We start from the raw sequence: 26,082 nt of genomic DNA on the forward strand, positions 1-26,082 counted from the left end.
GGTTTATTGGAGATAAGGGTCTCACGGACTTTCCTGCCTCAGCTGGCTTTGAACCAAGATCCTCAGATCTCAGCCTCCTGAGTAGCTAGGATTACAGGCGTGATCCACCTGTGCCCAGTGGCCTTTTGTGTGTGTGTGTGCACGCGCACACCAGTCCTAGGGTTTGAACTTAAGCCCTGGGCATTTTCTCTGAGTTTTGTATGCTCAAGGCTAGCACCCTACCATTTGAGCCACAGCTCTACTTCTGCCTTTTTCTGCTTATGTGGTGTTGAGGAATCAAACCCAGGGCCTCATGCAAGGCAAGCATTCTACCACTGGGCCACCTTCCCAACCCCTTCTAGCTTTTTTTTTTTTTTTTTAAATAGTTTATTGGAGATAAGAGTCTCATGAACTTTCCTGCCTTGGCTGGATTTGAACTGCAATCCTTAGATCTTAGCCTCCTGAGTAGATAGGATTATAGCTGTGAGCTACTGGCACCCAAGCCTTTCTATTGCAAAACTATGCTCACTTATCTATCTTGTCCATAGCTAGTAAGTTTCATTGCTTTTTCTTTTTTTTTTTGCCAGTTGTGGGGCCTGAACTCTGGGCCTGGGTGCTGTCCCTCAGCTCTTCAGCTCAAGGCTAGCGCTCTACCACTTGAGCTACAGCACCACTTCTGGCTTTTTCTGCTTATGTGGTGCTGAGGAATCGAACCCAGGGCCTCATACATGAAAGGCAAGCACTCTACCACTGAGCCACCTTCCCAGCCCTCATTGCTTTTTCTTCTTAACTCTCCCTCTTCTTTTCACAGTCTCCCATTGCCTCAACCAGATTACATCCAGATTTTTGCTTCCTGTATCAGTTTGGCTAAAATGCAAGAGCAGATTTGTTTCATTTTGCATTGTGTCCTCAGTTTTCACATTGTAGTAAGTGGAGACATTTTTACTTGGACAAATGAAAGTAAAAATAAAAACAAATAAAAAGTAAAAATAAAAACCTCTTTTCCCTTAGAGTTTTATTTACTTATTGATAGGTCTTGCTATATAGCCAAGGCTTCCCTCAACTTAAAAAATTTTTAATATTTTATTGTTATCATAAAAGTGATATACAAAGGGGCTACAGTTACATAAGTCAGGTAAAGAGCACATTTCTTTCTTTTATTTATTTATATTTTTTGGGGTCCGGTCGTGGGGTCCGAATGCTGGGCCTGGGCGCTGTCCCTCAGCTCTTCAGCTCAAGGCTAGCACTCTACCACTTGAGCCACAGCGCCACTTCCGGCTTTTTTCTTTTTGCTTATGTGGTGCTGAGGAATCGAACCCAGGGCCTCAGGCATATAAGGCAAGCGCTCTATCACTGAGCCACCTTCCCAGCCCAAGAGCACATTTCTTTTAAAAAATTTTTTTCCTGAGAAGCGCTGGGAATGTGGCTTAGTGGTATAGTGCTTGCCTAGCATGCATGAGGTTAGACTCTTCAGTACACATAAACAGAAAAGGCCAGAAGTGGCACTGTGGTTCATGTGGGAGAGTACTAGCCTTGTGCAAAAAAAGCTGAGGGACAGTGCCCAGACCCTGAGTTCAAGCCCCATGACTAGCAAAAAACCAAAAAACCAAAAAAGAAATCTTATGGGGGTAGGAAAATCTAGGAGAGAGCAGAGGGAAGGCGTGACTTTGCCCAAAAAGAGGTGTAGTCTTTTTTTTTTTTTTTTTTTGTCTGTTGTAGGGCCTAAACTCTGGGCCTGGGCACTGTTCCTCAGCTCTTCAGCTCAAGGCTAGCGCGCTACCACTTGAGCCACAGCACTACTTTGGCCTTTTTCTGCTTATGTGCTACTGAGGAATCAAACCCAGGGTCTCATGCATGCAAGGCAAGCACTCTACCAGAGAGCTACCTTTCCAGCCCACAAAATGTACTCTTTACTTTTTTTTTTTCTTTTTTCTTGTCAGTCATGGAGCTTGAACTCTGGGCCTAGGTGCTATTCCTCAGCTCTTCAGCTGAAGGCCAGAGCTTTAGAACCTGAGCTACAGTGCCACTTCCAGTTTTCTGATGGTTAGCTGAAGATAAAAATCTCACAGATTTTCCTGCCTGGGCTGGCTTTAAACTGTGATCCTCAGATCTCAGACTCCTGAGTGACTAGGATTACAGGCGTGAGCCACCAGAACCCGGCTGTATATCACCTTTATAATAACAATAAACATTTTTTTTAAAAGTCTGGGGCCAGTGGCTCATGCCTTTAATCCTAGCTACTCAGGAGGCTGAGATCTGGGGATCAGATCAAGAAAGTCCTAGATACTCTTCTGTCCAATTAACCACCAGAAAACAAGAAGTGGCACTGTGGCTCAAAATGGCAGAGTGCTAGCCTTTAGTGAAAGAGCTCAGGGATAGCAATCAGGCCTTGTGTTTAAGCCCCACAATAGACAAAAATAAATATAAAAAGAAGTAAATTAAAAAAGAAAGAAAGGGAGCTGAGAAGGTGGCTCAGTGGTAGAACGCTTGCCTTGCATGCATGAGGCCCTGGGTTCAATTCCTCAGCACCACATAAGCAAAAAGAAAAAAGCCGGAAGTGGTGCTGTGGCTCAAGTGGTAGAGCGCTAGCCTCAAGCTGAAGAGCTGAGAGACAGCGCCCAGGCCCAGAGTTCAGGCCCCACGACCAGACCCGCCCCAAAAAAGAAAGAAAGAAAGAAAGAAGTAAATTTTAGGGGCTAGGAAAGTGGCTCAGTGGTAGAGTGCTTGCCTTGTGTATATGAGTCCCGGGGTTGAATTCCTCAGCACCACATATGCAGAAAAAGCCAGAAGTAGAGCTGTGGCTCAAGTGGTAGAGTGCTAGCCTTGAGCTTAAGAGCTGAGGTCTAAGCCGGGCGCTGGTGGCTCACGCCTGTAATCCTAGCTACTCAGGAGGCTGAGATCTGAGGATCGCGGTTCAAAGCCAGCCCGGGCAGGAGAGACCGTGAGACTCCTATCTCCAATAAACCACCACAAAAGCGGAAGTGGCGCTGTAGCTCAAGTGGTAGAGCGCTTGCCTTGAGCTGAAGAGCTGAGGGACAGTGCCCAGGCCCAGAGTTCAAGCCCCACGACTAACCAAAAAAAAAAAAGAGCTGACGTCTAGACTCACGACTGACAAAAAAAAGTAATTTTTAGTTTAGTTGGTACTGCTCCTGGGGCTTTAACTCAGGGCTTGGGTGTTGTCCTTGAACTTTCTTTTTTTCTCAAGGCCAATGTTCTACCACTTGAGCCACAGGTCCACTTCCAGTTTTCTGGTGGTTAATTGGAGATAAAAGTCTCATGGAGCTAATCCTAGCTACTCAGGAGGCTGAGATCTGAGGGTCACAGTCCAAAGCCAGCAAAGGGAGGAAAGTTCAGGAAACTCTTATCTCCAATTAAACACCAGAAAACCAGAAATGGACTTGTGGTTCAAAGTGATAGAGCACTAATCTTAAGCAAAAATAGCTCAGGGACAAGTGCCCAGACCCTGAGTTCAAGCCCCAGGACTGGCAAACAAACAAACAAACAAACCCAGGACTAGCACAAGAAATAAACCTTTTTTTTCAATTTATTATTATTTTAAAGGTGATACACAGAAGGGTTACCTTTATATACATCAAGAAATAAGTACATTTCCTTTCATACAATGTCACCTATTCCCTTTTCTCTCCCATTCCCTTTCTCCCATGTCCATCACAAGTTGCATAGTTCACAGAAATAAAATTTTATTTTGTTTATTTATTTTTTATTTTTATTTTTTTTGTCGGTCGTGGGGCTTGAACTCTGGGCCTGGGCGCTGTCCCTCAGCTCTTCAGCTCAAGGCGAGCGCTCTACCACTTGAGCTACAGCGCCACTTCCAGAAATAAAATTTTAAAAAATGTTTGTTATTATAAATGTGATGTACATAGGCTTTACAGTTACCTAAGTTAAGACTACATTTCTTTTTGAACAGTGTCATCCCTTCCCTGTGTCCCAGTTTTTCCCTTCTGTTCCCACCCACATATTGTATAGTTTTTTTTTTGTTTGATTGTTTGTTTGTTTTGGTCAGTCATGGGTTTTGAAATCTGGGGCTAAGCACTGTCCCTGAGCTCTTTTTGCTCAAGGCTAGTGCTCTACAGCTTTGAGTCAGAACCCCACTTCCGGGTTTTGTGGAGGTTAGTTGGAGATGAGTCTCACAGACTTTCCTTCCGGGGCTGACTTTGAAAGTGATAATCAGATCTAAGCCTCCTGAGTAGTACAGGTGTGAGTCACCTGCACCTAGCGTATAGTTCTTTTTCTTTCTTTTTTTTTTTTTGGTTAGTCCTGGAGCCTCAGGGCCTGGGCTTTGGCTCTGAATGATTTTTTTTGGGGGGGGGGGGGTCCGGTCATGGGGCCTGAACTCTGGGCCTGGGCGCTGTTCCTCAGCTCTTCAGCTCAAGGCTAGCACTCTACCACTTGAACCACAGTGCCACTTCCGGCTTTTTTCTTTTTACTTATGTGGTGCTGAGGAATTGAACCCAGGGCTCAGGCATGCAAGGCAAGCGCTCTACCACTGAGCCACCTTCCCAGCCCCTCTGAATGATTTTCCTCTAGGCTAGCAAACTACCACTTTGAGCCACACCTTTACTTCCAGTTTCTTGGTGGTTAATTGGAGATAAGTGTCTCACAAACTTTCCCCTCTATCTGGGTTGGCTTTGAACCACAATTTTCAGATCTCAGTTTCCCAAGAAGCTAGGATTACAGGCATGAGCCACAGGTGCTGGCTTGTATATTTTCTATTGAGTACCACTGCTGCAATTTTTCACCCCTTTTCTCTCTATATCTGTGTACCTCTTACCCTCCCAAAGATATAGAAGCAAACAAGACAAAGGAATAATAAATAATAATAATAATAAAACAAAGGAATAAACCTTGTTTCATTATCAAAAATAAATTTAAGAAAAGAAGTAAAATTTATTTTTGCTGCGATTCAGTAAGAATGTGTACAGTGTACAATGATTATTCCTGTGAAAGTAAGGGGACAATCAGATGTACATAAAGCAAACATCCAGACTTTACTTGCCTGTTGCTTCTCTGCTCATATCTAAATCTGTCCTCCTCTCAGGTTTCCCCTCTTCTTCACCTGCGGCAAAACTCCAGAGCTCCTCACAATAGTCGAGCTGTGGAAACATCTCAGATGCCCTACAACAGATAAGTGAATCAATAAAGTGTAGTACACATCCACAATGGAATTTTACTCATCCATTAGAAAGAATAAGATTATGTCATTTGCAGAAAAATGGATGGACCTAGAACAAATAATGCTAAGTGAGATAAGCCAAGCTCAGAGAGACAAATGGTGCATGTTTTATCTCATCTAGATCTAAAATATAACTGAGCCGGGCACCAGTGGCTCATGGCTGTAATCCTAGCTACTGAGGAGGCTGAGATCTGAGGATTTCAATTCAAAGCCAGCCCAGGCAAGGAAAGTCCTTGAGACTCTTACCTTCAATAAACCACTCAAAAAACGGAAGTGGCACTGTGGCTCAAGCGGCAGAATGCTCGCCTTGAGCTGAAGAGCTGAGGGACAGCACCCCAGCCCAGAGTTCAAGCCCCACGACCGACAATATATATATCTGAACATGATAACTTATACAGGACTCCATTCACAGACTGAAACAAGGATACCCTTAGGGGAAGAACTCAAAGGTGTAACTTCTCCAAACATTTTTTTTTCCAGTTTTGGGGCTTGAACTCGGCCTGAGCACTGTTTCTGAGCCTCTCTGTGCTCAAAGCCACTTATGTGGAACTGAGGAATTGAACCCAGGGTTTCATGCATACTAGGCAAGCACTCTACCACTAAGACACATTCCCAGGCCTTCAAACATTTAAAATACATATTTTTTTGCCAGTCCTGGGACTTGAACTAAGGCCATGAGCACTGACTCTGAGCTTCTTTTGCTCAAGGCTAGCACTCTACCACTTGAGCCACAGTGCCACTCCCGTTTTTTTCTGTTTATATGGTATTGAGGAATAGAATCCAGGGCTTCATGCATGCTAGGCAAGCACTCTACCACTAAGCCACGTTCTCAGTCCCTTAAAATACATTTTATAGAAATTCATTCTAAGCTGGCTGCCAGTGGCTCAAGCCTGTAATCCTAGCTACTCAGGAGGCTGAGACCTGAGGAACGCGGTTCAAAGCCAGCCTGGGCAGGAAAGTCTATGAGACTTATCACTAATAAACCACTCAGAAAACGGGAATTATCACTTTGGCTCAAGTGGTAGAGCACTTGACTTGAGCTGAAAAGCTGAGGGACAGTGCCCAGGCCCAGAGTTCAGACCCCACCACCAACAACAACAAAAAAAAAAGAAAGAAAAAAGAAATTTATTCTAGGAAATGGAAAAATTATATATATAAAACTACAGAGTTGGGGCTGGGAAGGTGGCTCAGTGGTAGAGTGCTTGCCTTCCATGCATGAGGCCCTGAGTTCGATTCCCCAGCACCACATAAGCAAAAAGAAAAAAGCCGGAAGTGGCGCTGTGGCTCAAGTGGTAGAGCGCTAGCCTTGAGCTGAAGAGCTGAGGGACAGCGCCCAGGCCCAGAGTTCAGGCCCCACAACCGGACCCAAAAAACAACAACAACAACAAAACTACAGGGTTCCCCAGTGGAAGAAGGCTGCAGAGTTAACTGCCTAGAAACAAATACTCACAGGTCCTTTTCTTTGACCTGGGCGCTGTCCCTGAGCTGCTTTTGCTCAAGGTTAGCACTCTAGCATTTGTGCTACAGCTCCACTTTAGGCTTTTTGGTGGTTGAGCTCCACTTTTGGCTTTTTGGTGATTGAGATAAATGTGTTATGGACAAGATGGTAGTCAGTGGCTCCTGCCTGTAATCTTACCTACTCAGGAGGCTGAGATCTGAGGATCATAGTTTGAAGCCAGCTTGGGCAGGAAAGTCAGTGAGACTCTTTATCTCCAATAATCATTAAAAAATCTCGAAATGGAGCTGTGGCTCAAAGTGGTAGAGTAGTAGTCATGAGGGAAAAAAACCTCAGGGATAGCACCCAGGTGCTAAATTCAAGCCTCAGAACTGGTACACACACACACACACACACACACACACACACACACACACACGTGCACGCACGTGCGCGCGGGGTGTGTGTGTGTGTGTGTGTGTGTGTGTGTGTGTATGTGTGTGTATGCACCTAGGTCAGCGTGCTTTAACTTTTTTTTTTTTTTGGTCAGTTGTGGTGCTTGAATTCAGGGTTTGGGCTCTGTCCTCGAGCTCTTCACCTCAAGGCTAGCACTCTACAAGTTAGAGCAGCAGTGCCATTACTGGTTTTTGAGTGGTTAAATGGAAATAAGAATCTCACAAGGACTTTCTGCCCTGGCTGGCTTCGAACCACCATCCTCAGATTTCAGCCTCCTAAGTAGCAAAGATTACAGGCCTGAGACATGGGCACCTGGCTAGAGTGCTTTAACTTTGAGGCAAATATACTTGCGGATATTTTTGCTGGGCACCAGTGGCTCAGGCCTATAATCCTAGCTACTCAATAGGCTGAGAACTGAGGATGGAGGATCAAACCAGGCTGGACAGGGAAGTCCGTGAGACTCTAATCTCCTACCAAAAAAGCTGGAAGTGGTGCTGTGACTCAGGTAGTAGAGCGCTAGCCTTGAGAAAAAGAAGCTTAGGGCCAGGGCCAGGGCCAGGCCTAAGTCCAAGCCCTAAGACTGTTAAAATTATTATTTTTTTTGGGGGGGGGGGGTTCCGGTCATGGGGCCTGAACTCCTGGCCTGGGCGCTGTCCCTCAGCTCTTCAGCTCAAGGCTAGTGCTCTACCACTTGAGCCATAGCTCCACTTCTGGCTTTTTTTCTGCTTATGTGGTGCTGAGGAATCGAACCCAGGGCTTTATGTATACTAGTCAAGCACTCTACCACTGAGCCACATTCCCAGCCCACTCACAGACTTTTTATTTTTTTTTTGGGTCCGGTCGTGGGGCCTGAACTCTGGGCCTGGGCGCTGTCCCTCAGCTCTTCAGCTCAAGGCTAGCACTCTATCACTTGAGCCACACCGCCACTTCCGGCTTTTTTCTTTTTGCTTATGTGGTGCTGAGGAATCGAACCCAGGGCCTCAGGCATGCAAGTCAAGCGCTCTACGACTGAGCCAACTTCCCAGCCCCTCACAGACTTTTATACCTGAGGTGGCTTTAAACCTTGATCCTCAGATCTCAGCTCCCTGAGTAGCTAGAATTACATAAGTAGGTCACCAGTGCCTACTTTCATTCTTTTTTAGGATTGAGGGTGTAGTTCAGTGGTATAGGGAGACTTATTAGAATATGCAAGGCCCAAGTTCAATCCTCAGCAGCAAATGAACCAAAACAAAGGAGGGTGCCAGCAGCTCATACCTGTAATCCTAGCTGCCCAGAAGGCTAAGATCTGAGGATTGCTGATCAAAGCCAGCCCAGGAAAGTCATCTGTGAGACTCTTATCTCCAATAAGCCACCAGAACCATTGTGACTCAAAGTGGTAGAGTGCTAGCCTTGTGTGAAAGACTTCAGGGACAGTACTCAGGCCTTGAGTTCAAGCCCCATGGCCCCCATACACACACAAAAAAACTGGAAATGATGCTGTACCTCAATTGGTTAAGAACTAGCCTTGAGCACAAAAACTCAGGGACAATATCTAGGCCCTGATGTCAAGCCCCAGAACCTGCACGAAACAGCATGTGGAAATGTTTTGGGGGAGTGAACAAAGGAGGGGCACAGGAATGTAGGGAGGAAGTTTGAGCAAATGTAGTCATTATATTCAGTGTACATTATGTAAAAAAAAAATGAACTATGTAACTTAGGGTAGGGACATGAAGGGGAAAATGGGGAAAAATGAAGGAAAGGGTGACATTGACCAAGAAGCATTGTACTCATAACCTGACACAACTAAATAATAATGTAAATACTTAATAACTAATTTATAACAAACTACTTAATAATATTCATAACTACTTAATAATAAATCACAAAAATATGAAAAAAGCTAGAAGTGAGTGGAGCTGTGACTCAAGTGGTAGGCGCACCAGTAATGAGCAAAATAGCCAAATGAGAGTGTAAGGCCCTGTGCTTAAGTCCCAGTACAGGCACCAAAAACAAAATTAAAAAATCAAACATAAGAGCTGTATCAATTTACACTCCCAGCTGGGAAGGTGGCTCAGTGGTAGAGCACTTGCCTTGCATGCCTGAGGCCCTGGGTTCAATTCCTCAGCACCACATAAGCAGAAAAAAAGCTGGAAGTGGTGTTGTGGCTCAAGTGGTAGAGTGCTAGCCTTGAGCTGAAGAGCTGAGGGACAGTACCCAGGCCCAGAGTTCAGGCCCATGACCAACCAAAAAACAAAAATAAAAAACAAATCAATTTACGCTCCCATCAATCCTGTATGAGAGAGCAACTGCAGGGGTTAGGGATGCAACCCAGGCATTCATGAAGTCCTGTATTACATTCCCAGCACTGCCACTCTCCCCAACACACAAAATCTTTAATGGGTAACAAACACTATTTTTAGTGTTTTACAATGGATTATTTAACTTGTGCTTGTGTGTGTGTTGATCCTGGGGCTTGAACTCAGTCCCTCAGCTTCTTTTACCTTGAGCTGCAGCACCACTTCCGTCTACCAGCTGAGCCAGAGCTCCACTTCCAGCCTTTTTTTTTTTTTTTTTTTTTTTTGTGCAGTTTAGTGGGGATAGGACTCTCATGGACTTTCTTGTCTAGGCTGGATCTGAACTGAAATCCTTATATCTCAGCCTTCAAAGTAGCTAGGAGTGAAGGCACAAACAACCAGTGCTTGTTTTTTGTTTTTGTGTGTGTGTGTGTGTTTTGTTTTTTGCTTGAACTCAGGGCCAGGGCACTGTCCCTGAGCTTCTTTTGCTCAAGGCTAGCACTCTACTACTTGAGCCACAGTGCCACTTCTGGCTTTTTCTGTTTATGTGGTACTGTAGAATTGAACCCAGGGCTTCATGCATGCTAGGCAAGCACTCTATCGCTAAGCTCTATTCCCAGCCCCTGAGAGACTATCTTTTTAGTCTTGGGGTACTATAGTAAGATTTGAGATAAAGAGAAACACAGGCAGTCTCCAACTATAAGCAAAAGCAGTCTTGCCAGTAGATCTAAAATACAACTGGATATAATAACTTATACATGGCTCTATGCATTTACATACAAACAGATGAAAGGAGTATGATACACTTAGTGAGGATACACTTAGGGGAGAAATCCAAAGGTATAACTCCTCTAAACATCTAAAGTATTATTAATAAAAATGAATTCCAAGGCATGGAATGTTTTTTGTTGTCTTTTTATTTTATTTATTTTTTTGCCAGTCGTGGAGCCTGAACTCTGGGCCTGGGCGCTGCCCCTCAGATCCTCAGCTCAAGGCTAGCACTCTACCACTTGACCACAGTGCCACTTCTGGCTTTTTTTGCTTATGTCGTGCTGAGGAATCGAACCCATGGCCTCATGCATGCAAGGCAAGTACTTTACCACTGAGCTACCTTCCCAGCCCTTGTTGTCTTTTTAAAGAGGGCAGTGTGTGGGGGGGCACATGGAGGGAAGTGCGGGGTGCACATGGAGGGAAGGTGAACAAATGCAGCAATTATATCCAATATATACTATGTAAACAATGAACTATGCAACTTGTGGGCAGGACTGGGGAGGGGGTAGAAATGGAGAAGGGTCACATTGTCCAAGAAGTACCCCCTTTCTTACCCTTAATATATATATATATATATATATATACATATATACATATATATATATATATATATATAGAGAGAGAGAGAGAGAGAGAGAGAGAGTCTAACCTGGGTTAGACTCTATAATCTATAATCATAGCTACTCAGGAGACTGAGATCTGACCATCTTGGTTCCAAGCCAGCCTGGGCAGGAAGTCTGTGAGAAACTTACCTCCAATTAACCACCAATAAGCTGAAAGTGAAGCTGTGGCTCAAGTGGTAGTCTTGAGTAAAAAAGCTTAGGCACAGCACTCATGTGAAGTTCAAACCAGTACCAGAACAACAAAAGAAAACAAAAAACAATTCCACTTGATCTAAGTATAAGAACCATTTACATTACTATATGCCAGTGTAGTAGTCTGTTTGCTATCACTATAACAAAATACATGAGGCTAGGTACTTTGTTGATAGGTTTATTTAACTAAATTTTTGAAGCTCACAGTCCAAGATTGGGTGGTTCCACAGATTCAGATTCTGGTGAGGCCTCCTTGGTTTTGGCACATCATGGTGGATGGCTTCATGATGTGAGCTCATTGTGACAGAGATCACATGGTCAAACAGGAAGCCAGAGAACAGTAAGGAGTCAGATTTTTTTAAATTTAAATTTTTATTAGCAGAAATAAATTATACAAAGGTTATTTCATCATACTTACAGTTGCATACAATGTACTTTGTTTCAATTCATTGCATTTTTGTTACTTTTCGTTGTTGTTGTTATTGGGGCTTGAATTCAGGGTCTGGGAACTGTCCCTAAGCTTTTTTTGCTCAAGGCTAGCATTCTACCACTATGAGTTACAGCTCCACTTCCAGCTTTTAGGTGATTAATTGGAGATAAGAGGCTCAGAAAACCAGGATCCTCAGAACTCAGCCTCTGGAGTAGCTAGGATTACAGGCATGAACCACCTGCTCCCGGCTTGTTTTTTCTAATTCTAGGGATTAAAGCTGGTGCCTGTGTACAATAGGCAATGGCTCTACCATTAAGCAACATTCACATATTCTTTTTGAGATAAGGTTTTGCTGTGTAGCCTACGCTGATCCTTCTGGGATTGTAGACAAGCACTACTAAACCCAACTTTACCTTAATTTCTTTTTATCTTTATCTTTCTTTTTGCCAGTCTTGGGGCTTGAACTCAGAGCCTGGGCACTATCCCTGAAATTCTTTTGCTCAAGGCTTGCACGCTACCACTTGAACCACGGTGCCACATCTGGCTTTTTATTTGTCGGTTGTGGGGCTTGAACTCTGAGCTTGGGCGCTGTCCCTCAGCTCTTCAGCTAAAGGATAGCCCTCTACCATATGAGCCACAGTACCACTTCTGGTCTTCTGAGTGGTTTATTGGAGATAAGAGTCTCATGGACTTTTCCTGTCTGGGCTGGCTTTGAACTGTGATCCTCAGATCTCAGCCTCCTGAGTAGCTAAGATTACAGGTGTGAGCCACTGGCACCCAGCAATACATCCGGCTTTTTTTGGTAGTTTATTGGATAAGTCTCATGGAGTTTCCTGCCTGGGTTAGCTTCGAACCATGATCCTCAGAGTTCAGACTCCTGAGTAACTAGTATTATCAGCACCTGGCTTACCTTAGTTTCTTTCTTTTTTTAAAAAATTAATTTTTATTTATTTTTTATTGTGAAAATACTGTACAGAGGGGTTACAATTACATGGGCAAGATAATGAGTACATTTCTTTTAATTTTAATTTTTTTTGGGTCCAGGTGTGGGGCCTGAACTCTGGGCCTGGGTGCTGTCCCTCAGCTCTTCAGCTCAAGGCTAGCACTCTACCACTTGAGCCTCAGTGCCACTTCCGGCGTTTTTCTTTTTGCTTATGTGGTGCTGAGGAATCGAACCCAGGGCCTCAGGCATGCAAGGCAAGCGCTCTACCACTGAGCCACCTTCCCAGCCCAATGAGTACATTTCTTTTTTTTTTTTTTAATTATTTTTTCTGGTCACGGGGCCCGAACTCTGGGCCTGGGCGCTGTCCCTCAGCTCTTCAGCTCCAGGCTAGCGCTCTACCACTTGAGCCACAGCACCACTTCCGGCTTTTTGTCTTTTTGCTTATGTGGTGCTGAGGAATTGAACCCAGGGCCTCAGGCATGCAAGGCAAGCGCTTTACCACTGAGCCAACTTCCCAGCCCCCCAATGGGTACATTTCTTATCAAGCATTGTAGCCTCCTCCTTTGTTTCCTCTTCCCATCCTCCCCACCCCCCACACTCCCACCCAATCCTCCCCCACCCAATCTTAATCAGGAGTGCAAAAAATGTCGAATATTGCCAGGGATAAACCAATGGAAAAAGAGAAATGAAATAAAATAAGAAGAAAGAACTAGATACAGTACATTGGCAACATCAAGGTTGACAACTAAAAAAAAAAAGACTTGTTTCCATGTCTTGGCATTCATTTCAATTAGCATCATTTTGTATGGTCACATGTACATAGCTCTTGAGCTATTATAATTCTTTGTTAGTACTAAACTAGGCTTATATTAATTATTAGAAATGAAGGAAACCACAGAGCCTATGTTTCTTTGGGTCTGGCTTAATGATTTTTTTCCAAGTCTTTCCATTTCCTTATGAAAGGGGCCACTCTTTCTGATAGAAGCACAAAATTCCATCTTGTATATGCATTGGGAGAATGGAAGGGAAATAAACAAAATGCTGAAAGAAGTACAAAAGATGACCCATTGCAACAATGATACTTACAGGACACTAAGTCAGAAATGAACTTTACAACTTCGTTGGGGGAGGAGGGGTGGGGGAGAGTAGGGATAGTGGGAGAACAACAATGGAGTGGGTAAAAATGATCAAAGAGAAATGTATCTTACTATGTAAATGTAACTGCTCTGTACAGCATCTTTGCAACAAAATTCAAAATAAATATAATTTAATGCAAACAATATCAAATATAAAATGTTATGTGCATGTGTACTTTTTTTTCTGGAAGAGGATCCAAAGCTCTTATTTTATGGTGTGTGTGGAAGGTTCTAGGGCTTGAACTCAGGGCCTAGGCACTGTTCCTTAGCTTTTTTGCTCAAGGCTGGCGCTCCACACCTCCACTTCCAGCTCTTCTGGTGGTTAGTTGGACATAATCTCACAGACTTTTCTGCCCAGGCTGGCTTAGGATTCACAATCCTCAGATCTTAGGCTCTTTTTTTTTTTTTTTGGGTCTGGTCGTGGGGCCTGAACTCAGGGCCTGGGCGCTGTCCCTCAGCTCTTCAGCTCAAGGCTAGCCCTCTACCACTTCAGCCACAGCGCCACTTCCAGCTTTTTTCTTTTTGCTTATGTGGTACTGAGGAATCGAACCCAGGGCCTCATGCATGGAAGGCAAGCGCTCTACCACTGAGCCACCTTCCCAGTCCCAAGATACATATTTTTAACCACTGTTAAATATAAAAAAAGTTCAAAGGCTAGAAGTTCCTCATTAATATGATTGGTTATGAATTTAAGTATTGAAATTTCATGATACTGGAGAAACTTCGTTGAACTGTATGAATTAGGGATTGGAATGGTGAAGGGGGAAGGCTTCTCAGAGTCACTCCCTCTCCTTTTTCTTCACTTATTTAACCTCCTCTGTGTTGGGTAGGAAATAAACAAGACTAGCTTAGGGTTAAGGAGTTGGTAGCTCAGTGGTAAAGCATGTGCTTAGCATGCATAAGGCCCTGGGTTCCTAGGGGGTGGTTATGTCTAGGGTTTAAACTCTTGTCCACAAGGTTAGAACATGTTTAGCATTACACTAATATTTACTGATAATATTTTATAGTTGAAGAAATTGAAACTAAGTATCCTTGCCACTTAGAACTCTAGTTCTCATTTATAAATTCTTTTAAAGTATTTCATGATCTTTCTTTGACCATTAATTTGCTTTTCTTATAAAGCCATTTCCTACCCTAAGTAGTGCTGGTTTTAGAGGGATAAGAAAACAGAAAGAGCGAGTAATTTTGTGATCACTGATATGACAGTCCTTCTACCTATTAGAATGTAAGTTAATTCAGCTTTCTCTGCTATCTACTTTTTACATATGTTATACATTAACTAAGTCCACTTTTTTACTACACAGTATGTAAGCTCACAAACACAGGATAGAAGCAAAAAATTTTTATTTTAATGTAAATCAGGATGAATTATATCTAAGAAAGTTGAAAATCCGAAATAATGGTGCTGCCTGACAATACTGGACTCCATGTTCCCAAAATGTAGTAAATCAAAACCTACACGGGCAAAATTTCAAAAAAGTGATTTTTAAAGTCTTAAATAAACTTGTAAAAATTATAATTTATATATACTTTTAATGATCAGTTATGCATAAAATTTATAAAATATTAAGAATTATGTTAACAAGATATTGTTATTAACCAAAAACCAAAAGTTCAATTTGCAACAATATGCCTGATAATAAAAAAAAATATTCTGAGCTGGGTGCTGGTGGCTGAGGCTTGCAATCCTAGATACTCAGGAGGCTGATATCTGAGGATCATAGTTTGAAACCAGCCCAGGCAGAAAAGTCTATTATCTTCAATTAACCAGCAAAAAGCCAGAAGTGGAGGTGTATCTCAAGTGGCAAAGCACTTGCCCGGAGCAAAAAAATCTAAAGGAGAGAATGAGGCCCAGAGTTCAAGTCCCAATATTTGAACACATACACACAATTATGGTTTTTTTTTTATTCTAACATTTATATTACAAGAGGATTATTCAGAATGTTGCCATTATTACTTCACTGATTATCTGCATCAGAATTATACATGTGTGTATTATAAATGCTCACTCCAAACCAGAAACTGAAATTTCCAATAAGCAATCATTACTCTGTTCTGAAATACAATAGTTAACAGCTGATAGAAGACAGTATTAATTTGCAAATGTTGCTACAACACTTTTCCAAACTCTCAAGAATCACCTGAAGGACTGGAGATATAGCACAGTGGTAGAATGCTTGCCTAGCATATGTGAGTCCCTGGGTTTGACCACAATTGGGCCTTTGTGACATTTGTAGACCACCTCACTTTTCCTCTCTTATAACTCTAGAAGACTGAATTGGGGCCTACTAATCAGTGTTTTCTTTCATCTTCTTTTTTGGCCAGTCTTGAGGCTTGAACTCAGGGCCGGGGCACTGTCCTTGAGCTTCTTTTGCTCAAGGCTAGCACTCTACCACTTGAGCCACAGTGCCTCTTCTGTTTATGTGGTACTGAGGAATTGAACCCAGGGTTTGATACGTGCTAGGCAAACACACACTACCACTAAGCCACATTCCCAGCCCTTCTTTTTCTTCTTCTCCTTTTTTTTTTCGGTTGGTTGTGGGGCTTGAACTCCGGGCCTGAGCGCTGTTCCTCAGCTCTTCAGCTCAAGGCTAGTGCTCTACCACTTGAGCTACAGTGCCACTTCCAGTTTTCTGGTGGTTTATTGGAGATAAGAGTTTCACGGAGTTTCCTGCCTGGGCTGGCTTTGAACCGCGATCCTCAGATCTCAGCCTCCTGAGTAGCTAGGATTACAGGCGTGAGCCACTGGCGCCCGGCTTCTTCTTCTTTTTGAGACCAGGTCTCCCTGGCTGCAAACTCTTGATTCTTCTGCTTTGGACTCTGGTGCTGGAACAAGAATGCACTACCACACCTAGATCAAGTTTTTTTTTTAGAAGTACAGCAGGAAAGAGCTAAAAAGAAAGTATACAAACAGTTTTTTGCTTTCAAAGGTGGGGGAAAGGGAAAGTCAGATTACTATATTTAGCAATATTTTTGGCCTTTTTTTATTCTCTATCAATCCTGGGGCTTGGACTCAGGGCCTAAGTACTGTACCTGAGCTTTTTGCTCCAGGGCAGCACACTTCTACTTGAATTTTTATTTAACCAACATTTTGCTGGTTAATTGGAGATAAGAGTCTCACAGACTTTCCTGGTCTGGCTGGCTTCAAACCATAATTCTTACATTTCAGCCTCCTGAGTAGCTAGAATTACAAGTGTGAGCCATCTATTTTTTTGTCTGATCTATTTTTTTGCCCCCCCCCCACATGCACATAAGCCTTTATTCAGTTCTCATTGTGTGCCCATCACATATCCTAGGTGTTGTGAACCCAGATGATCTTTTTTAAGACAGGATCTCATATGACAAAGTAAACAGGACTCAAGAAACAAAGGACCTCCACTCAATTTGTCGTATCATTTCTAAATGGCTCCATGTTCTTGGTATATATATGTGTACATCTGAGGGAAGCTAGGAGGAAGGCACAGAATGAGGGGGGGAAAGGGGAATGTACAACAGAGGGGCCCATCAGCTGCATTGGCCATTGATGAAAATGAACTAAGCACCTCAAGGGCAGCGATGGGAGGGAGGGAATGAGAGGGAAAGATAGAACAGCTTACACTAAGCAAAAGGAAAGAAATGTAGATATCACCCCATGTAGAACAAATAGTTGTACTGTCAAGGCTCACAGAATTCACAAACATTATAGACCATGATAATGACAATTTGCCTTGTGAAGGTTAAAATGTGTTTGTGACTTTAAGTATCGCTATCTCACAATACTGGGAAATATGTGAAATTTATGTAATCAGTCTCAATAAAAAGTTATTTTAAAAAAGACAGGATCACCGGGCGCTGGTGGCTCACACCTGTAATCCTAGCTACTCAGGAGGCTGAGATCTGAGGATCTCGGTTCAAAGCCAGCCCGGGCAGGAGAGACCGTGAGACTCCTATCTCCAATAAACCACCAGAAAACCAGAAGTGGCGCTGTAGCTCAAGTGGTAGAGCGCTCACCTTGAGCTGAAGAGCTGAGGGACAGCGCCCAGGCCCAGAGTTCAAGCCCCACGGCCGACCAAAAAAAAAAAAAAAAGACAGGATCTCACTATGTTGTCAAGGTTGGCCTCAAGCTCCTGGATTCAATCAGTAAGTCATCCTTCTGCCTCAGCCTCCCAAAGTATAGCTGTGACTACAGATACACTTCACTATAACTAGCTTGTATTTAGTAAATACTGTGATTTATTTGTGGTGTTAAGATCTTGAAATTAGGGTGGAGGAACTTAATGGTCAATAGAAAAAAATACTGTTTTGAGATCACTTTCCCAGGGTCTACCTAACCTCCACATAAAAGTTATCCATTGTTTTTAGGGTAAAGACAAACCTTCATAGTAGGGCCTATAATGCCTAGAAGCATGGTTTTTTGTTTTTACTAGCTCTCAGGCTTGAACTCAGGGACTGGGCACTGACAATGAGCTTCTTTTGCTCAAGGCTAGCAGTGTACCACTTGAGCCACAGTGAGACTTCTGGCCTTTTCTGTTTATATGGCGTCATGCATTATAAGCAAGCACTCTATCCATTAAGCCACATTCCCAGCTTGAAGAATGGTTTTGAAGCTCCTTCCAGTGTACTACTACTACTACTATTATTACTACTACTAACACCACAACCACACACACACACACACACACACACACACACACACACAAACACACACACACACACACACACACACTCCTCTCCAATATTCAATACTCATCTTTCTGGCTTTAATTTAAAAGCTGGCTTCTAGTATGTCCTCCTGTGACTCTGAACAATTTTTCTCATTTGTGAAATGAAAACGATATCTTCTCTCATAGGTGGTTCATAAATAGATGAGGTTAGGTAAGTGGAACTCTTTGCAGAGAGGCTTGCACAGTGAGTCATAGCTCTTATCAAGCTCAGAGAAATTGTTTCTATTTTTTCACATCTGATTCTTCAAACCACTTGCCATCCGAGTCACCAATTGTCAAATCCAAATGACAAATTTGAGATCTTATTTGATTGCTCTTTCTGTAAGTACTGGAGACTGCAGATCACTCTGTGAGCCTTTGAAATTCTTCTCCACCAGTTTCCATTAAAATACATATCATAGCCAGGTGCTGGTGGCTACAATACTAGTTACTCAAGAGACTGAGATCTGAGGATCGTGGTTCAAAGCCAGCCAGGGCAGGAAAGTCTGTAAGACTCATCACAAATTAACCATCAGAAAACTGGAAGTGGTGCTGTGGCTCAAGTGGTAGAATATGTGCCTTAAGCTGAAGAGTGCAGGGACAGTGTCCATGTTCAGAGCTCAAGCCCCACGACCAACAAAAACAAAACATAAAAAACAAGACAGGTGCCAGGGGCTCTTGCCTGTAATCCTAGTTACTCAGGAGGCTGAGATCTGAGGATCACGCTTCAAAGCCAGCCCAGGCAGGAAAGTCCGTGAGACTCTTATCTCCAGTAAATCATCAGAAAACCAGAAGCGGCACTATGGCTCACATGGTAAGAGTCCTTGCTTGCCTTGAGCTGAAGAACTGAGGGACAGTGCCCAGGCCCAGAGTTAAGCCCCATGACCAAAACACACACTGGTTTCCACATACTTCTCGTGTGTGTGCGCGTGTGTGTGCGTGTGTGCGCGCGCGCTTGTGTTACTGGGGCTTAAATTCAGGGCTTGGGTACTGTCCCTGAGCTTTTTTGCTCAAGACCAACACTCTACAACTTAGGCCACAGCTCTATTTATGGTTTTTTTTTTAGAGATAAGAGTCTCACAAACTTTCCTGCCAGGGCTGGCATCAAACTGTGATCTTCAGATCTCAGCCTCTAGAATAGCTTGGATTGTAGGTGTGAGCCACATACTTCCCTATAGTCCAGATTCCTTACATTTCTCTAGATCTGGACCCTTGTAGTTTCAGCACTTGCCAGCTCTTCCCATGTGCACCATGCTTAGTTATCCTTCACTAATTTACAGTTGCAAGCTCTTTGCACAGTCTATTCCCCAAACCCAGTGCCTTCTTTGTCTGGCTAATTCCTACTAGTCATCTCTGAGAAGGTTTCCTTCAGCTCTAGGGTCTGTTTACATGCCTTCCCCATCCTTCTTTGTACCTTCATAGGACACTACGTATTTCAACATTTACTACATCTTGTATGGACTTGTCCAACACCAGAATGGTACAGAGTGTTTTGTGCTTCTACTCCTTGACAGCCATGTTGCTAAGTACCTCTCCAGAAAAAAATAATCACAATAAATTGGTACCATTTAAAATGAACACTATATACTAGGGATGGGGCTCAAGTAGATACTTGCTATGCCTCCTTAACAAGAATAAGTCTCTGAGTCCAAACCCTAGTACCAGAAAAAAAGAAGAGAACAATATTTCCCTTGTGGATTAAACACTCAGTAAATAATTCACTGAAGGATCTCTAGTCAGCTCCAGCTCCCACTTTCCTCACTCACTATTATAGCAGACAAAGAAGCAAGCAAACAAAAAACCCAATGGCACCACACAAAAAAAACCTCTTAAATAGAAAGGCTCAGAGTAAAGAACGAGCCCTAGGAGTGTTAACGTTGAGTTGCTGCTTGCCCAGTCTTTTTGTATATTCTCCTAAGTATGCAAAAATGTGTCTTTATTCTTTGTCCCTCAAAATAAGTGAAAAATCATTAAAGTCTACCTTCTATTCTGTGACTATTATATTCAAGAATATCTTTGTTTACTATATTTTCCTCATTAACAGCTGCACTTTACCGACTGGACATACAGTATCATTCAACCTCTCTCTGCTATGGATAGACAGACATTTAGCTTGTTTCTAGTTTCTCATTCTCTCTTTTAGTAGTTAGTTTATTCAAGCCACCATCTCGTTTCTACTTTTGTTACAAAGATAATCTCCCCTAGTCTGGGCAAGAGATCATTCCTATAATACTAGCAACTCATGAGACAGGTCTCAGGATTGCAGTTTGGAACCAGCCTATGCAGAAAGTCCATGAGATTCTTAGCTCCAATTAACCAGTAAAAAGCAGGAGGTGGAGCTGTGGTTCAAGTAGCAGAGTACCAGCCTTGATCAAAATAATTAAGGGACAAGCTGGGGGCTGGTGGCTCACACCTCTGTAATCAGCTACTCAGGAGGCTGAGATCTGAGGATTACGGTTCAAAGAAACCCGGGCAGGAAAGTCTGTGACTTTTGTTGTTGTTGTTGTTAGTCATGGGGCTTGAACTCTGGGCCTTGGTGCTGTCTCTGAACTCTTCAGCTCAAGGCAAGCACTCTACCATTGGAGCCACAGCGCCACTTCTGGTTTTCTGGTGGTTAATTGGAGATATGAGTCTCATGGATTTTCTTTGCCGGGGCTGGCTTTGAATGGCGATCCTCGGATCTCAGCCTCTTGAGTAGCTAGGATTACAGGCATGAGCCACCAGCGCCTGGCTCCATGAGACTTTTATCTCCAATTAATCCCCAGAAGACTGGAAGTGGTGCTGTGGCTCAGTGACAGAGCACTTGCCTTGAGCTGATAGAGCTCAGGGATAGTGCCCAGGCCCAGAGTTCAAGCCCCATGACTGGAAAAAAAAGTGCAAAAAAAACAACTAAGGGACAACACATAAGCCCTCAGTTCAAGCCCCAATATTTATTGGCAGGCAGGCAGGCAGGCACACACAGGCAGACACACACACACTGATTTCATACAGTAAATAGGAAATTTTCCTACTTCCTATCTCCCTTATTCCTACTTCCTATCTCCCTTATGTATACTTGATCTGTAACAGCATCTGTTCTCCTCTTAAGGCCAACTTCTCTACTGGTGTTGCCCAAGATCCTTCAAGTTTGCACAGTGCTTTATCCTTTATTATTTTCCAATTCCTCTTACACTGTTTTCTTCCCTTAAGTCTTACCTAAGCATAGCTATCTTTCACCTTGACTTCCTTTTTTACTCCTCAAAGCTTAGTCTCTGGAAAGAGTAATCTATGATTTCCATTGTTTTCACACTTTAACCATACTCCACTCCTGCACAGATCCTTATCTACTCTGCTAAGATTACTTTTGCTAATTCAGGTCTCCTGGGACTTGCTAATTGCCAAATCAAAGGATTCCCTCAGGTCTGATTTCTCTACTTCTCTGTAGTAGATATGTCTCCCTCTCTTCTGTACTTTGAGAACTATTATGCTGTAAGTTTTCTATTATTGTTGGCCCCTAAATACTGTTTATCAATATTCTGTTCTCCATGTTCTGACACATGCTTCCTGGGTGATTTCACTTACTCCTAAGGTTGTAAAAATACTAAGCTTTCTACCAGGCATGCTTCAAAACTCACATGTTCCAAATAAACAGCCATTTCCTCTCCCTTTCACTCTTGACCTTCCCAGTGAATGGAATCTCTACTCAGTTGTCTAGAGAAACAGGCTTAGCTCTCTCTTACTTTTGAAATAGTCACTAAGATAAACCCTCTTATTTTCCCCCTACTGCCATGGCCTTAGTCACAGTTTAGTCTCCACCATCTAGCATCACTGCTCTCTCTCTCCAGCCTGTCCATGGTCACACTACTGCCAGAGAGATCTCTAAAAGACATTTAATAAATATGGAAGCTTGGAATTACATCACCTATGTTGTCAAGTTTCCAGTCACACAGAGCTATCTGTAGTTCCATAAACAAACTTGCTTCATATGTCTAAACATTCTCTTCCTTCTGCCTAGAATGTTCTCCTACCCTTAAGCCCTATGACTTACTTATTAAACTTTTTCCTTTTTTTTTGTGTTGGTCAGGGGCTTGAACTCAGAGCTTGGGAGCTGTCCCTGAGCTTTTTTGCTCAAGGCTAATGTGCTACCACTTGAGTCAAAGCTCCACTTCTGGCTTTTTTGGTTCTTAATTGGAGATAAGGAGTGTCATAAGCTTTCCTGCCAGGGCTGGCTTCCAATCTTGAACCTCAGCTTCCCGAGTTAGGATTACAAAGCATGAGCCACCAGTGCTCGGCTGCAATAATCACCTTTCTTTCTTTCATTCTTCCTTCTTCCTTTTTTTTTTTTGTGGTTGTGGGGCTTAACTCTGGGCTTGGGTGCTGTCCCTGCACTCTTCAGCTCAAGGCAAGTGCTCTACCACTTGAGCCACAGCGCCACTTCCGGTTTTCTAGTGGTTTATTGGAGATAAGAGTCTCAAGGACTTTCCTGCCCAGGCTGGCTTTGAACTGGGATCCTCAGATCTCAGCCTCCTGAGTAGCTAGGACTATAGGAGTGAGCCACCAGAGCCCGGCTATCACCTTCCTTTCTTTCCTTCTCTCTTTCTCTTTCTTTTCTTTTCTTTGTCAGTTGTAGGGCTTGAACTCTGGGCCTGGGTGCTGTTCCTGAACTCTTCAGCTCAACATCAGCACCTTACTACTTGAGCCACAGAGCCACTTCTGGTTTTCTGGTGGTTAATTGGAAATAAGAGTCTCACAGAATTTCCTGCCCAGGCTTTATTTTTTTTTCTTTCTTTAGGCAAGTCCTGGGGCTTGAACTCAGGGTCTAGGCACTGTCCCTGAGCTTTTTGCTCAAAGCTAGCATTTCAACACTTGAGCCACAGTACCACCTCCAGCTTTTTCTGTTTGTGTGGTACTTGGGATCAAACCCAGGGCTTTATGCATGCTAGGTAAGCACTTTACCACTAAGCCACATTCTCAGCCACAATGATCATTTTTATTAAGCTCAGGCATGAATATCTCACTCATTCTAGATCTTAAGTTCACTGCAATTAGAAACTATATTTTCTGTATTAGCATGTGTTGCTGGACTGCTAGGTAAAAACAGATGATTTGAGCCAGGAACCAGTAGCCTATAATCCTATAATTCTAGCTACTCGGGAGGCTGAGATTTGAGGATTAAGTTTGAAGCCAGGCAGGAAAGTAAGTCTATGAGACTCTAATCTCCAATAACTAAAAGCCAGAAGTGGAGCTGTGGCTCAAATGGTAGAATGCTAGCTTTGAACAAAAGCAGCTCATGGTTCAGGCCGAGTTCAAGCCCTAGAATGTCATGTAAACACATACACACACAAAACCACCACACAAACACATATACATACAAAACCAAAAATAGATGGTTTGATAGGAGCTTGGTGGTACATACCTGTAATCCCTGAGGCAGGAGGATCACAAGTTTGAGGCTAGCCTGAGCTAAACAGTGATACCCAGAGAGACAAAAAGGTGGTTAAAGTTGAAATCAATGAATGAGTATCATAGACCTATCCAATCTTCCAAATTATAATTCTAGAAGCCACCTCCCATATTTCTTTTTCTACCTCAAATGCCAGTGAGTCATGAAGTCCTGTTCATCCTACTCTCTCTAAAGAAGACTTAAATCCATCCCCTCCTCTCTATTCCAATGTTACAGCCCTACTTCAGAATCCATTCCCCCTTTCTTGAACTATATTTGCCTCCCTCCAAACCATTATCCACACTATTGCTGGAATTAAAATTTTTTATTACAAAATAGTACATATTTATAAAATCCAAATACAGAAATAAAAACACAATACCTACCCAATATACATATAGCCACATAACCTTCCTTCCATTCTCATTCACCAGAGGTTATCTGTGTGAGCAATTTAGCATATATCCTTTCATACCTTTCTCTATGCATACACAAACATATATAAATACATGAATATAACACATGATCTTGTCTTTTACAAAATGGGATCATTTATGTCTGTTACATGACTCAATTCACTTAATCCACAGAAAATTTCTAAAACACAAATCACTCCACTAGTTTTCAATTCTCATAATATAAAATTCCTTCATTATTATCACTCATTATATAATATTAATTATAAAAAGTCATGACAATATGCTTCCTATCCATTTTTCAGTCTCATCTTGAGTCATTGAAAGATTAAAACATGTCATCTAAATCCTTTCTGAAACAAGGCAGGTACAAACGAACAAACAAACAAACTACTGAACACACTCTGTTATTTCTATATTTTGGCCTTTTCACTTCATCATATACTCTGCCCGGACTTTTCCATCTGGCAAGTTCGTACTAGTTGGTTCTTCAATAACATCTAAAAATTTCCTCTAGAAAGCCTTCCCTGGCTTTTCAAACAGGATCATACTTCTATTATCCCCTATACTTTACAGCTAGCTTCCAAGTTGCACTTACCTCTCAGTTCTGTAATAATTTATTTATGTATTTTGAATTCCACCCCTCTTCCCCCAATTTGATGGTGAGCTCTTCAGGTAAAAGGCATGTGTCTTTGCATCCTACAGGTCTGATTGTGCTTATCATGCAGCAGATACTGAGTAATGTTATCTCTGCAGGATTTTATGATTCTGGAAACATTACTGAGCATCTTCTTTGCAAGAACTATATCTTAAGAATGAGAAGAAACAGAAGGTAAGTCTTTGCCCTAAGGAACTCACCACTTCCCTACCTTTTCCCCTGGGGGAGGAGGAATAAGAACACATTTACATGGCAACATATCATTTCTGATATGCAAACTGTTTAAAAAATGTATAGTTATTTGCCTCAAATCCATTTAGGAACAAGGCATTGAATGACCACGTAAGTAAATAACAAACTAGATAAATGGACAGTTTGTCCAAGAGAATTGTTTTTAAGTGTAGCATAGAGCTCACCAAAACCCAATTCTCTGTTCTAGCAGGAGGGAGGGGAGGGCTCTCACCTATTCCAGCTTGCAAATTAGAAAATGAAATGACACCATGCTTAGATGACTTCTAATACATCAGGAGGATATAGTTACTATTTACTATTCTTTCATAATGTCTTCTCCATCCTCAGGGAAAAATTATGCCAGTATCAATAAATGGCATTAATGGATGGCAATGGAGAATAGTAAGGTTTCTTTCTTTTTTTGTTAGTGCTAAGGGGAAGGAAGTTGCTTTAAATCAATAGGTGACACTGTCCCAACAAGATCAGGAGAGGTGATTATTATCATTTACTTATTATTAAAAGTAAAGTGTTAAATCTATAATTTCAGGATCAGACATTGTACAAATATAACAAATTGGGGAAAGGTGAATCACCTAGGCTGGAGAACAAGGAAGGCTGACTAAGGAGACCCAAAGGAATCCTCATTCATCAGAGTCCAAGTCACTGTCCCCAGCAATGGAGTGGAAATCCTCACTGTCCTCCTCGTCCTCTGACAGGTGGACCTGGCTTAGTACACTTGGCCCAGAGCGCTGCTCTTCCTCCTCATCTTCTTCCTCCTCTGATACCTCATACCCACCGATGCTGCTGAAGCTTGTGTCTTGGGTGTTCGACTTGGGATCAGGCTCCTCATAGCTCCCATAACTGAGAAGAGAAACATGTCATCTCTCAAGCTGGGGCACCACCCTCTAGCTAATCATTCCCATTCTCAGCACCACCAAGGGATCAGCCCATCTCACCGCCTCTGGACACTAAGGTTACTGGTTCTGGACTATTCTACAAGACCCTGAGAGAAAAATGATCCCGTGCCAAAACATCAACTTTCCAACTTCATATAGACAAGAACCTGAATGAAAGTAACTCTCCTACACCTGAACGACACACACTGCCAGCTAGCATGACCAAAAATTCTCTGACAGCCTGTTTCATCTTACCAGCTAACAATGTCACTCACTTATGTATCAGAAATTAGTCAAAGATCCTGATGGTTTTCTCTTCAAAGTTATCTTGCCTTTAATTATCTC

At 42.6% G+C, this 26,082-nt stretch overlaps 1 protein-coding gene across 6 annotated transcripts in view; it reads right to left on the minus strand.

Annotated features, from left to right (window-relative positions):
• Positions 1-4,939: 4,939 nt before the first annotated feature.
• Positions 4,940-26,082, minus strand: part of Taf1 (TATA-box binding protein associated factor 1) — a 105,557-nt gene continuing 84,414 nt past the window's right edge. For 2 of the 6 annotated variants that reach the window (XM_042694845.1, XM_042694842.1), the window contains exon 38: positions 25,168-25,702. In XM_042694845.1, the coding sequence (XP_042550779.1) occupies positions 25,483-25,702 (220 nt within the window). In that variant the 3' untranslated portion in view covers positions 25,168-25,482. Of the gene's footprint in view, positions 5,116-14,759; positions 14,888-23,846; positions 24,761-25,167; positions 25,703-26,082 lie in introns of those variants that run through there. The other 4 variants (XM_042694844.1, XM_042694843.1, XM_042694846.1 and 1 more) reach the window with 4 other exon arrangements.

The sequence above is a fragment of the Dipodomys spectabilis genome, unplaced genomic scaffold, assembly GCF_019054845.1.
Source record: "Dipodomys spectabilis isolate Male_0828 unplaced genomic scaffold, ASM1905484v1 ptg000176l, whole genome shotgun sequence".
Classification (NCBI taxonomy): domain Eukaryota; kingdom Metazoa; phylum Chordata; class Mammalia; order Rodentia; family Heteromyidae; genus Dipodomys; species Dipodomys spectabilis.